Below are 13,875 nucleotides of genomic sequence, written 5' to 3'. Positions count from 1 at the left end.
CTCTGTGAGTTCGAGGCCAGCCTGGTCTACAAAGCGAGTCCAGGGCAGCCGAGGATACACAGAGAAACCCTGTCTTGGAAAAAAAATTTTTTTTACATCTGGTACAGCCCACGATAGTAAGATCAGAAGGATTTTTACTTCATCTCTTTGCCACTGCTTTTTAAAAAGCTAAATGTCAATGAACAGAACAGCAATTTTTGCATATTACAAACCTGAAAAGGAATTTGTTTCTACAACATACAAATAATATATTTACAACACACTGACAGTAAGAACCCAATTTTTAGATGGCAAAGGTCTGAACAGATATTTCCCACAGATGTACAGTCAGCCGGCCAATAGATACTCACTGCCTCCCACTGTTTTCCGACATCTGTCCTTTGTCCTATACAAACTGTGGAGACTTCCGAAACAACTAAAAAAAGTGGCCCTTGTTTTCAAGGTGATTCAAATCCTATTACAGAGGAAATTCTCCCAGTTTCCAACCGCTGCAACATGAGGCTCAAAGGCTTCTCACACTCCTGCCTGGCTTCGTACCCACAGACACTTTTCCCCACCCCCAATGTAGTCAACTTATTTCTACAGCAACAAGAAAATAGGCTACCTAGAATTTACCTCCTTCAGCCTGATTTGTCCATTTAGCCATTGCACCTTACAATGCCCGCATTTTAGGAAAACGATACGCGCGCTTTAGCCAGAGTCCTGAGATAAGTAATTTTGCCAATGGCACAGTGTCGCAGTTGTAAGGGAAAGCACCTCAAACGGCAGTTTAGGAGGTCTCCATCCTGTTTTTACAGAAATACTCTCCAGGTAAAAGTAAGATGCTAGCTCTTTCTCTACGTGGATCTCCTACTAAGGGGCGCAGGAACTGCCTCTGACATGGACTCTGGTGCTTGAGATTTGATGGCTTCCCCTTGGAAGAGAATGCAGGCTACCCTAACGAGACTGGATAGGCTGGGGTCAGATGACAGGGGGAGCCCTCCCCATCACAGGATTGGGGAATGGAATCAGGGGTGGCTGGGGGGGGGGGGAGGAATGAGAGAAGGAGGGAGAGTGAGAACGAGTGAGGGAGAAACAATAGGGATATAATGTGTATGAATTATAAAATATTTTTAAAAATTTTAAATAAAACAGAACAAAAAATAAGTAAGAAAGACGTCACAGTACCACCTGCAGGGCAATTTGTTTCATATGTACAACACTGACTACATGACTTCAATAGTAAAATACTATTTATTCTCAGTTCAGTTCCATGTATATGTAGAACTTATTAAACCAGGGTTTATTATATCAGTGAAACTGTGTATAGATGTACAAAACTCATAATTTCTACATGAGATTTAATGTTAATTCAAATAAATAAACAAACACACAGATAAGCATAAATTCAAAATAAAGCAATTCTTTACTTACATATAATGGAGCTTGTTGTGGACTAAGTTTCATGACCCAGGACACTGAAACAAAAAGAAGAAATAGATGAGAATGAAATATAAATTTGTTAGCCCCCTCCCCAACAAAAACTAAACCACCTAAACATTGTAGATGTCATCATGGCTCTGTAGCATAACCCGAAGTCTGAGTGATGTACATTCAGCTTTCCTTAGAGATTTAAGAAGAGCGCAGTCCAAGAATTGCAGAATACTTATCTTCTAGTCTTTCTGGAAGGGGATGAATTTTCAGACTTTCAGACCTCAACAGCTTCACAGTAAACATCATCAGCTGAACTTTCACATCACATCCTAAGTTCATGAACTACTGCTTACCAGGGGAGGTCCCCAAAACCTCACTAGGAAGTTTGGGGTGAAAGTAACAGAAGACTACTAAAGCCCTCTTGGTTTCTGCCTTTCTCTCAGAAAAGGGGGGGGGGGGCTATTTTTGCTTTTAATAGCTAAAATTAATGGCCAAATCCCTAGGTCATTTCTGTAATTGAATTCTCAAGGGGGGAAAAAGACTAGACACACTGAGCTAGAAGGGTTTGCAAAGCTCACAAGGACTCAATCCTAGACAAAGAACAGGTAAGGAAGCCATATTGAGAGCAGGAGAAATAGTCTTCCCTAGGGCAGAGCAAACCAATTGGTTATCCAAATGGTTAGTGCTGAAAACACATAAACGTATTCATACAGGTAACATTATACGAACTGAGCAAGTTGTATTTATGTATTTAGGAATACACACATACAACTACAATAAATAAAACTAGGACATGAATTTAAGAGAGAGCAAGAGGGGTACACAAGAGGTCTTGGAGAAACAAGAGGGAAAGGGAGAAATGACAACATAATTATAACTTCAAAAATAGAAAAAATGTTTTAAAGACACACACACACACAGAATAGCGTAGGTAGCTGGGGGTGGTGGCATATGCCTATAATCCCAGCACTTGGGAGGCAGAAGCAGCCGGATCTCTGTGAATTTAAGGCTACACAGAGAAGCTATGTCTGGGGGGGGGGGGGGGGGGATGTCTGGCTTGGTAATTTCACTAAGACATCAGGTCCTTGCCAAATACCCAGAACTTGAATAGAGACTAATCTGACCCCACCAGACTCAGAGAATAGCAAGGTGACTTCATTAAAACTTCATCTGGGGGCCTGGAGAGATGGCTCAGAGGTTAAGCACACTGGCTGCTCTTCCAGAGGTCCTGAGTTCAATTCCCAGCAACCACTTGGTGGCTCACAACCATCTATAACGTAACCCGATGCCCTTTTCTGGCCTGCAGGTGTACATGAAGGCAGAGCACTGTATACATAATAATAAATAAATAAATCTTTTTTAAAAAACTTCATCTGAAGCTTTTTTATTTATAGATAAATTAAAGCATACATTAACCTGCAACATCAGCAGTGCAGAAACATCACTCACAGTGAAAAACAGTAAGTAGACTGATGCCATGAATTCTAACACATTTCAAAAGCCCAACAATAAAACTGGAATCATATTGACAAATTATAGGTTGTCAATAATCAAATGTCCAAAACAAAGGACATTTTCTTGATCATAAATAATCTAAACACGCTTCTCAAATTAAACATCCTCATAGACCTGCCACAGATAGTGTGTGTGTGTGTGTGTGTGTGTGTGTGTGTGTGTGTGTGTGTGTGTGTGTGTGTGTGTTCAGTACTCAGCCCCAAAGCAACTAGCATATATTGGTGGTTGGTGGTGGTGGTGGTGGTGGTGGTGGTGGTGGTGGTGGTGGTGGTGGTGGTAATGTAGTATTACTAAGCTCCTAGAAGTAAATTCTTCCAAGCAGTTTCATGCGACAGTCTCTACAGTCTTTCTCACTCACTCTGTAGTCTATGCCCCACGATGTTACTGTTCTCAGGCCTTAAGGTACTCTTTCCTCCTTGCCCCTCTTCATTTAACTTTGTACTCAGAGGTATTAAAATCCCTGAAAATCAAAATCAGAAATGTATCAGGTCTTTTTAATAAAACAGCTAAGTATATTTCAAGCCACCATACTCAAATAGTATGGATTAAAAAGAAAGGTTAGGGGCTGGAGAGATGGCTCAGTGGTAAAGAACACTTGGTGCTCTTCCAGAAAACCAGAGTTCTCAGCACCTATATCCACTGTTTACAACTTCCTGTAACTCCAGCTCCGGAGGACCCGATGCCTTCCTGTGGCCTCTTTGGGCAATGCACTCAAGTGCATATAAATGCACACACATAGACAAACAAAGCTAAAATAAATAAATAAATAAAAGTAATCTTTTAAAAAAGAAATTTTGAAGGGCTTGAATACCTTTTCAATGTTAAATATCCATTTAATTTTAAATTGCTGATCTTTTAATCGGTTTTTCAGATCCTGTTTAGACTTGCCTAGGATGCCAAATTGAAAGAATATATAAATTCATGAGTCAATGTGCCTTGACTAATTTATGAAGTGGTTCTGCTATTTACACACAGGATTAATACTTCAGCAATTCATAAGGATTGGCAACCATCAGTGATGGAACACAGTGTGACTTCACCAGCCATCTTATACTTCATGATTTGTTATTAAAAAGTAAAATGCTGGTTTCAATATCAAGTTCTCTAAGTGGCTGCCACCATACTGAATGAGAGCACTGGGGAACCTCACATACTGTAAGGGCGGGCTGATGCCATTAGAATGGAGAATTATAAACTTATCTACGCTACAAAAATCAATCCCATACACTGCTCCAACCCCAGGATTAAAGAGGTATGACAAAGTGTCTGCCCTCCCACATTTTTCAAAGAATCAGAACACTGTTATACTAGCAACACAGTGCACCAAAAAGAATCCATCTGTCAGAAAGAATCAAAGTAATGACCAGAAGGCTCCAGAAACGGGCTGGTAAAGGGATGACTTTTAGGCTTCTTAAATGCTGACACACAGGAAGAGAACTAACTTTCACAGTGCTTTATATATGATGTCCTATTCCTTCTCCACAGAGAACATACTTTTCCCCATTTCAATGATTCAGAGAATGAATTATTTAACACCAAGGACAAAAAAGAAAAGAACCCAAATCTGTTGGATATCAACATATGGGTTTTTCTCCCCACGTCACTAGTTGGGATTCTGTGTCAACAAGATTTGCTAAACCCTTCTGCAAAGGAAAGTTAGTGAAACACAATTTTATCAAGTAATATTTTAAAAACAAAGTTTTTCAATGTCTTCCTTAGCCAGTAACCTAAAGCAAACCACAAACTCAAATGAGTTGCTTTCAGGTATCAGGCAATTCAGAGAAGTACAAACAGTAAAAGTTGTCTAACTTTTGAACTAAAAAGAGATACCAAATTCAGTCTTAAATGATATGGTAGTATGAAGTATGCTCACCAAACCTACAACTCAGTGTAAAACCAGCTAGAGGTTTATGCGTCATAAGCCTGATAGGTGTAAAATGAGCAGAATGGCACTCACCACGTGCTTTTGTTCTTCCCATTTTATCTTATAATGTGGAAGGGAGACAAATTTCATTTTTTACTGTTGTATAAAAGTGGCATATTCACATTATATCAAGACAAGACTCACCCAATTTTAATCCAACTGTCTCAATCATATAAATTAACATTCTTCTGTACTTTGATGTAAACTACCACCAGTGTTTTGTTCATAGGGTGCAGTGCAGACACCATGATTAAACTGCTAAAGTTACGTGTGCAATGTTTACAAAAATAAACAATAATAAACATTTTGGAATTTTTGAAATTATTGTCTACAAAGGGGTATGTAGAAGTTCAGATAAGATTGAGCATGTTCATGGTAGTATGGCTGTAGTGTGTGTGTAGAAATTTAATCACTATATAAGACATCACAGAAACTGAGGCATAAAATTCTATGTCTATATGGCTGATCTGAGGGAAAAGGAGGAAAGGAAGCAATGTGGCTGCATAAAAGAGTGAGAAATCTTAAAGGCTACAAAAAGTTTACAACTAAATAGTAGTGTCCACAAACACTGTTTAAAGACCAAGTTGCAAATATTTCAAGCCTCTAATACAACATGTAAAATAACGGATACAGCTGCATTTAAATAAGCTTTACTTATAGAAAGAAACAGCAGAATCATGCAGCAAGCCAGGATGTAAACCCTTAGTTAAAAGCCAGTGAGACATAGGCACAAGCAGCCATGTATACCCACCTGAGAGGCTGCATATGTCTCAAAGATGCTATCAGCTAAGATGTGTGGTGATACAGGAAAGACAAGCAGAGGTAAAACTCAATAATCTCAACAAAATCCCAAATCCTCGGCAGATTAATCCTCTAGAAGCAAACTGCTAATCTGAATCCAAGTCTCTTTAGTTATAGAAAGAGCACACAATTCTTGCATGTACTACCCACGCAGAAACCTAAGGAACACTACCAGATACCGACCAAAAAAGCAACTGTTTCATCTTCTTGCAGTTTCTTGGTCTCATAGAAAACCATGAAATACGAAATGAAAACTTTAAAGTATCCAGAAATATCTTTCTGACAACATGGACTTAAAATGGACTGGTATATAAATTATATTCTAAAATAATACAGAAACCTTGGGGGGGGGCGGTCTGTAACAAATACTAAGAGTTGGTAAGTCTACTGGTTATAGTTCTCAGTGTAACAAAATACCTGACAAAGTGCTGACTTCAGCAGCACATATACTAAAATTGGAACAATACAGAGAAGATTAGCATGGCCCCTGTGCAAGGATGACACACAAATTCATGAAGCGTTCCATATATTTTTGTGGACAAATGCACTGAACTAGAAATGATCATAATGAGTGAGTTAACGCAGAAGCACAAAGAGTCAAATGGTATATACGCACTTATATCTGCATACTAGCTCAAGGGGCATGTCCCATGAAAGTCTTCACTTACCAGAAAACTGGGACAGACGGAAGGACATCCTATTGGGACTCTAGATGAGAGAAGCATGGGAGAATGGCAAAGTAGAAGGATCCAGAGGGTCCTAGAAACCTACAAGAAGAACATTATGATGGGCAGATTTGGGCCCAGGGGTCCCGCTCAAACTATGGCACCAGCCAAGGTCAATACAGGCTGTAAATTTCAAACCCCTACCCAGATCTAGCCAATGGACAGGACATTTTTCACAGTTGAGTGGAGAGTGGGGTATGACTTTCACACGTACTCTGATGTCTCATATTTGACCATGACCCCTGGATGGGGAGACCTGGTGGCACTCAGAGGAAGGATAGCAGGCTACCAAGAAGAGACTTGATACCTTATGAGCATATACAGGGGGAGGAGGTCCCCCTCAGTCATAGTCATAGGGGAGGGGAGTAAGGGGAAAACAGGAGGGAGGGAGGAATGGGAGGATACAAGGGATGGGATAACCATTGAGATGTAATATGAATAAATTAATTTAAAATTTTCCAAAAAAATGCCTGACAAGAAGAGACTGTAACAAGGAAAGGTCTATGTGGGATCAATCTGTGGAAATACGGTCTGTCATGGCAGGCACAGCATAGGAGCAAACGCAGCATCCGACAGCTGGTCACAGCACATGTGCAGTCAGGAAGCAGAGGTGAGATGAAGGCTGGTGCTCAGGTGGCTTCCTACTCCCCTCAGTACCCCTTTTTTAAGTCTATCAAGGACCTGAAGCCAGGAGACATAGTGCCCATACTTAGAGTGAGTTTTCCTCCCTCAGTTAAACATCTCTGGAAACTTACTCAAAGACACAGAGAGGTGCCTCCCTAGGTGACTCAAGTTGACAATGTAAAGTAGACATCATAGCAAATCATAGTAATAGTATACATCCCTGGAGATTATAGAGAATTTTCCTTCCAAAGCTTTCTTACCTATAACTATTTAAACAAAATCTCAGTATTTTGTAGGTTTTCAACACATAACTGAACTGCAAATGTGTAAAAAGACAGTTTACTAAGTGTGTAAAACTTAAAGAAAAACAAACAAAAACATCTACAGTCTTTACTAATGGTCTTTACAGATAATTAAAAATGAGAATGTGTGTATTTATATATATATTAACATAAACAGACTACTCTACGCCTATAATAAAGCATTCCTGAAGTTGGGGAGAGGCATTTCACAGGACTGACATCATTACTGGATAATTTCACTGTAAACTTTCTAGTACCTATAAACTTGGTGATCTCAGCTCACTTACTAGAGAGCTAGTCTAGGCCTAACAAAATCTGTAGCTTCAGCTGACCTGGTTTTAACAACAAAATACCCTGCACATTTGCTCCAAGTCCTAGTGGGGAAGGGGAGCGATTAAGAACTCATACAAGTATAGACAGAGGATTTCTACTGCCAGGGTTCCCCCATTACAGAATATGCTTCAAACTGTCCTGGCCAAAGACTTCTCTAAACACTAAGCTATGATCAATTCTTAGAAGCCAGAAACATTTGTGGTGGGAGTAAACAGGGAAAGGACAATGTATACATGCTCAGGATTCTGATAAAGAAATAAATGTTCAGCTTTTGCTCAAAGAAACCAATCCAATCCAATGAATCTTTCTTACATTGCTGGTTACTATAAATGCATACTGGCTAGGAAGTTAGAGAGGCTAGAACAGGGAATTCTAAGTCAAAAGGAAAAGATAGAATATATAGAGTAAATGGAGTTTTCCTGTTAAAGACGCCAAGTCACTGACTGTCTGTCTGTCTGTCTCTCACACAGGGTGGGGATGAGGTGGTGTCCTTGCTTCTGCTTACAACTGCATAACTACTAAGTGGACAGCTACAAGCAGTGACTCTTAATCCTCATTTCAAGAGCAGCAGTTCAAAGCTTTGTTAAATAGCATATTCGTTCACTCTGTCAAGAGTCAAGAGCCACATCTAGTATCTGGCACTGTCTCAGCTCTGGCATCATGGCCACACACTTTGGGAAATGATGAAAGTCCACAGCATGGATCTGACTCTCTGCTAACTTGGCACTAGTTTTTTCTGTCCAACTATCACTATCACACAACACAGTACTTATTTATTAACCATCAAGGAAAGGGGAATAAAGGCAGTGATCTAAGTGAGCAAGAGTGTCCCACAAGCCATAGAAAGTAGGTAGAATATGAACACATGAAGACTCTGAAGTAGAATAATACTCAACAGAGAAGCAAATGACTCCACATAAACTAAAACACAAACATCTCACAAATACTCACATTCACTTATCTATTTACTCTTTTGTCAACACTGGGTTATCCAACTGGCAGAATAATAATCACAGATTTAGGGCAAATATATTTATGCATACATCAAAGTAATAATGAGTACTTTGCCTCAGAAACTGTAAAAGTGAAACTGCAAATTAAGAAACTAAACCATTTTTTTAAAAAACTCAAAACTTTAGGCTGAACATGTACTCAGTCATAGAGTTCTTGCCTAGGAAGCATAAGGCCTTGGGTTCAATTTCCAGTATTGTGAGAAAAATAAAAACTTCAAATTTTTTTTCATTCATCTGAGGAGATTATTTTAAAATTCATGAGAGCATGTCAGACACCACCCCCACTTTTTATTATATTCATACAACTCATCGGCATACAAAGAGCAAGAAAATCTTCTCATTTTTTTCTGAGCTCCTACAGTATTTCATAACTAAAACAAATCACTAAGCTTTAGGAAAAAACCATGTAAGTCTCATCCTACAAATTCATTAAGTAGGTTACACACACACACACACACACACACACACACACACACACACACACACTTAGGTAACAGTACAATGAGAACAGTAACAACGTTGTAAGGGTCAGGGTAGAACAATAAAGTCTCTACAAAGGAGATCCCAAGCAGCCATTACTGGAAGAGGCAAATCAACAGGCAAGTTTCACCAAAGACACGAAAAGAACAGCAGTGACAGGCCATGAGAGCACAGTCAGCTACTCACCACAGCACAGATCAAGTACAAGCAGAGGATGATGGGAGAGGAGTCAGGAGGAAAACCTCACATCATTCTGAATACCTCCAAATTTGCCTGGCATTAGAAAGCAAGGAAGGGAAAGAGAGGAAATCATAGCCACACAAACATGATGGCATCTAGCTTCTTACTTCCTTAAAGCTTGGCTCACATTTGTGTTACTCACAACTAGATGCCCAAAGACTTATGGCAGTAGAGTGGAAGATGTTTGTGATTGCATGGCCAGAACTCAAACACAGTCAGTCAAAGAGGAGAACCTGCTGTAGATCCCAACCACTGAGACAGGCCAGATTCCCACCAAGGCCTCTCTAAAGCCAGTACAGTCTGGACTCCTGGCTGTTCAGCACCAGCACTGTGTTCTTCACTGCGATGCCTAGCCAGATCACAAGCTTTTGTAACTTAAAGGGCATCAGCATCAGAGCAGATCAAGCTGCCTCCCTGGGAGGAACCACTGCCAACTTGCCTGTCTCTGCTTGTAGACTGAATGCCAGAGCCTTATCACCCTGAGAAAATCTCTCCAGGCTCTACTCACTCTCTGACTCAACCTTCCTCAAACACCATTTTCACTGTTACACTTTCATTCGCTGGAATAAGCAGTCTTTTAAAGGGGCTCTTTTGCAGTATCAACCCCTTTTCTTTAAGGAGTTCTAGGGCACAACACTAGTAGTAAGCCAAGACTCAAGAAATAGACACTGAAGTATAACACTATATGCTCCACTTAGGGGATGCATGTGACCCACCTTACTTTTTCTAGATCATTTATCCCCACACACGTTGGTGTAAACTACATATACTTAATAACTGTTGTGGCCAAGTGTATATATGAATGCAGTGTTTAGGCTTGAGAATTTCATGTTGTGGGGTAAGTTCTACCATATTTTAGATTCCTATTTGTAAAATAGAGATAAATAACAAAGATGTCTAAAATGGTTAACACCGGAGTAGGCAATATGAAAATAATAAAGTAAGCTCTTTTTCCTAATACCTGATATGAATGACATGACAACCATTTCATGGCTAACTATACCTTATAATCAATTCCTGTATTCTAATATCTACTGTTAATCCATAATTATAAATGCAGGGTAATGCTGAGGCAGTTGGTAAGTAAATAGATACAGTGCGCTATTCAATATGCTGCTTACCATCAGGGAGGTCTCAGGTGTCATTCACACTGCCCTCGCTACCTGACGTCTTGGAGCAGTGGTCAAGATCCTCTCATTATCTGTGCAACACAAAGTACTCCTGGTTTCCTACACCTGTCCACTACCAAAGCCAGGTGGGCTAATACTCTCGACCTTTGCTATGATTACAGGATTCTTGCTTGTTATCCAACCCCACAGAATAAGTAGCATACTATATAGTATTTTCTCTCGTTTCTGCACTTGACTTCTGCCCTTGTAACTTAATCTGCCACATTACAAAGGTATTTGTTCTGTAGTGCCCCTTTTCACCACTACCACACCATCCAGCACTGTGCTGAGCGCCTTAGTGATTTTAAAACAATACAAGGGCTGGAGAGATGGCTCAGAGGTTAAGAGTGCTGCCTGCTCTACTAGAGGTCCTGAGTTCAATTCCCAGCAACCACATGGTGGTTCACAACCATCTGTAATATGATTTGACACCCTCTTCTGGCCTGCAGGTGTACATGCAGGAAGAACACTCTACACATAAATAATAAATAAATTAATTTTTAAAAAAATACAAAAGAAAAAAATTGACCAAAGGTCCATGAGCCTGAGCCTTCAGTGTTAGGATTCCATAATGATTTTTGGAGAACAATGACACTGAAAAATGGGAGAGATGGAATTGTTTAAAATAATCTCAAAATCAGAAGGACCTGTATTTACCAAGACTTAACTTCAACTTAAAATATTTGTGAGTGTCATAATGAAGTGAAAATGCTACACAAACAACAATTTTCTATTTGGGGTTTTGTTTGTTTGTTTGTTTGTTTGTTTTTGAGACAGGTTTCTCTGTACAGCCCTGGCTATTCTGGAAATCACTTTGTATACCAGGCTAACCTTGAATTCACAGAGATTCGCCTGCCTCTGCTTCTTGAGTGCTGGGATTAAAAATGTGTGCTACCACCACCCAGCTTAAATGAAAATTAGTTCTAATGGGACTTTTAAAGCACAAAACATCTTTGCCTTGAACAATCCCTGGAGTACTTTTCTGCTTTATAACATGCATAGAACAGTGAGTGTTTTTTGTTCCATTATTTTTTAAGGATGTACCTGTGTGCATGTGAGTCTGCCTGCATACCTGCCTGCAAGAGTTCTTGCATCACGTGCATTCAGGAGTCAGAGGAGTCTAGAAGGGGGAATTACACCCTGTGGAACTGGATTTACAGAAGCAGTTGCAAGTCACCATTTGGGGGCTGCGAAATGAGCCTGGGTCCCACAAAGCAAATAAGCATTCCTAACTACCGAGTGCAGTGTCAACACAGAACCTGTGTGGAACATCATCAGCCAATAAGTAAGCCATGGTTGTTCTGAAATAACAGAAATGTTTCTCAGGCTCTCATAATACAGAGTCCCTTACTCAACTCTAACACATTAGGCAGTTCTAACCAAAACTGAGTATGTAATGCTGGGTGACATGATGAAAGAAAAGTATTATGTTTTATTTTGGCTTGGATTTTGGCTGGTTTTTGTTTGGTTGGTTTTTGTTTTTGAGACAGGGTCTCACTTTGTAGCCCTGGCTGATAGAAAACTCTCAGAAATCCACCTGCCTCTGCCACCCTAGTGTTGAGATTAAAGGTATGCACCACTACACCCAGCTGAGCCTATGAATTTTTAAACTGGTAGGTTTTTTTTAAGTTGTTATTAATTCTGTCTTGATACTAATAAAGCTAGTTCATAGCTTCACACATCAGGAGTTTTGAACACTGAGGAGATAAAGAACTTTAAAATTATCTCTCTGAGAAAGGGTAAGCAGGCTACCAAGATGAGACCTGATAAACTGTGACCATATGGTGGAAAAGGATGTCCCCTGCTGTCACAGACCTAGGGGAGGGAAATAGAGTGAAAGACATGAGGGAAGGAGGGAGGGAGGGAGGGAGGGAGGGAGGGAGGGAAGGATACAAGTGAAGGGATAACAATTGAGATGTAATCTGAATAAATCAATAAAAAAAATCTCTCAGTTCAAAGTAATTTGCAAAGTCTAGAAAGCAAAGTGCAGCAAAACATGCTGTTGGACACCCACCCTGGGAGCATGAGGTGGCAGATTATTGAGTTCTGGCCAGCCTGTCTCAAACAATTTAATGAAAAGTAATTAAGGAAAGAAAAGTACAGTTTACAAATTCTTGTAAATTCAATTCACTGAATACTACTTAAGAGTAATTTAAGAGGGCTAGAGAAGTGGCTCAGCAGCTAAGAGTACTTATTGTTCTTCCAGAGAACCTGTGTTTGATTGCAGTGCCCACACCTGTAGCTTCAGCTCTGAAGAATACGCAGCTCCTCTGGCCTTTGTGGGCACCTGTACACCTATGGCGTACACTCTCACATGCATACACATAAAAAAATTAAAGTGAAAAATAACTTAGCAGATGGTTTCCCATCAAACTACTTTGTTGAACTTCATAACTAAACTTGTTCTGGATTTAGAAATAACAGATTCAAGAAAAATGTCATTGACTATTCTGACTTTCAAATTTTCTAACTTCTCTTATTAAGAAACTCTGTATATGTTAACATTATATAAAACATGCATGAAAATGTTCTCTCTTAAAAAACATTCAAATGTTGTCATTAAAAAAAAAAAAAAAAAAAACAGTCCTGCCTCTAATCGCACCATTCAGGAAGCAGAAGCAAGCAGATCTCTATGAGTTGGAGACCAGCCTAGTCTATATAGCAAGTGCCAGACCAGCCAGGGAGACACAGTGAGAGCATTTTAAACAAAACACAGATTTTGGGGCTGGAAAAATGGTTCAGTGGTTGAAGGCACATACCGCACTTTCAAGAGGATCTGAATTCCATTCACAGCACCCATGTCAGGCAGCTCATAACTACCTATAACTCCAGCTCCAGATTCAATGTTTTTGGCTTCCTCAGGCAACCACACATACGTGTGTATACCCAGAGAGAAACACACACCTGCACACAGTTTAAAAAAAAAAAAGACCTGGTACTTAAAAAAAAACATTTAGCATTCATTTCTAGCTGTGTGGAAATAAATGGCATGAAATTTAGAAATGTAAAATAAAATGTATCTTGTCATCACTATGTAGAAGTTAAAATATTTAATATATGGAGAATACTTAATATATGCTGTCTCCTCTCAATTCCTCAAATGATAATGTAGCCCAACTACAAGGATCATTATAGGACAAAACTGCCTCAGTACCCAGCTCAGCAGGAACAAAACCAGAGCTGAAGGCTGGAGACTCACAGCCCAACCTCCGTTCTCCTCGCCCCTCCTCCTTCCTTAGCTTACACACTACATTTCTCTGGAAGGCCCTAGATATTTTCAGACTCATTTCTGCGCAGGACTAGAAACCCTGTAATAGTCAGAGAAGTGAGTAAAGG

The 13,875-nt window shown here is 39.8% G+C and overlaps 1 protein-coding gene and 1 non-coding gene across 2 annotated transcripts in view; one reads left to right on the top strand and one right to left on the bottom strand.

The window, feature by feature from the left end:
• Nucleotides 1-13,875, bottom strand: part of Akap13 (A-kinase anchoring protein 13) — a 283,527-nt gene that overhangs the window by 214,169 nt on the left and 55,483 nt on the right. The window contains exon 2 of the mRNA XM_051148733.1: nucleotides 1,414-1,457. Coding sequence (XP_051004690.1) covers nucleotides 1,414-1,446 — 33 coding nt within the window. The 5' untranslated portion in view covers nucleotides 1,447-1,457. The remainder of the gene's footprint in view (nucleotides 1-1,413; nucleotides 1,458-13,875) is intronic.
• LOC127192558 (U6 spliceosomal RNA) lies at nucleotides 6,079-6,185 on the top strand. The gene has a single exon (XR_007831025.1). It is a non-coding gene; the product is annotated as a U6 spliceosomal RNA (small nuclear RNA).

This window comes from Acomys russatus, chromosome 7 (assembly GCF_903995435.1).
Source record: "Acomys russatus chromosome 7, mAcoRus1.1, whole genome shotgun sequence".
In the NCBI taxonomy this organism is placed as follows: Eukaryota; Metazoa; Chordata; class Mammalia; order Rodentia; family Muridae; genus Acomys; species Acomys russatus.
This window is presented reverse-complemented; position numbering and strand designations above follow the sequence as displayed.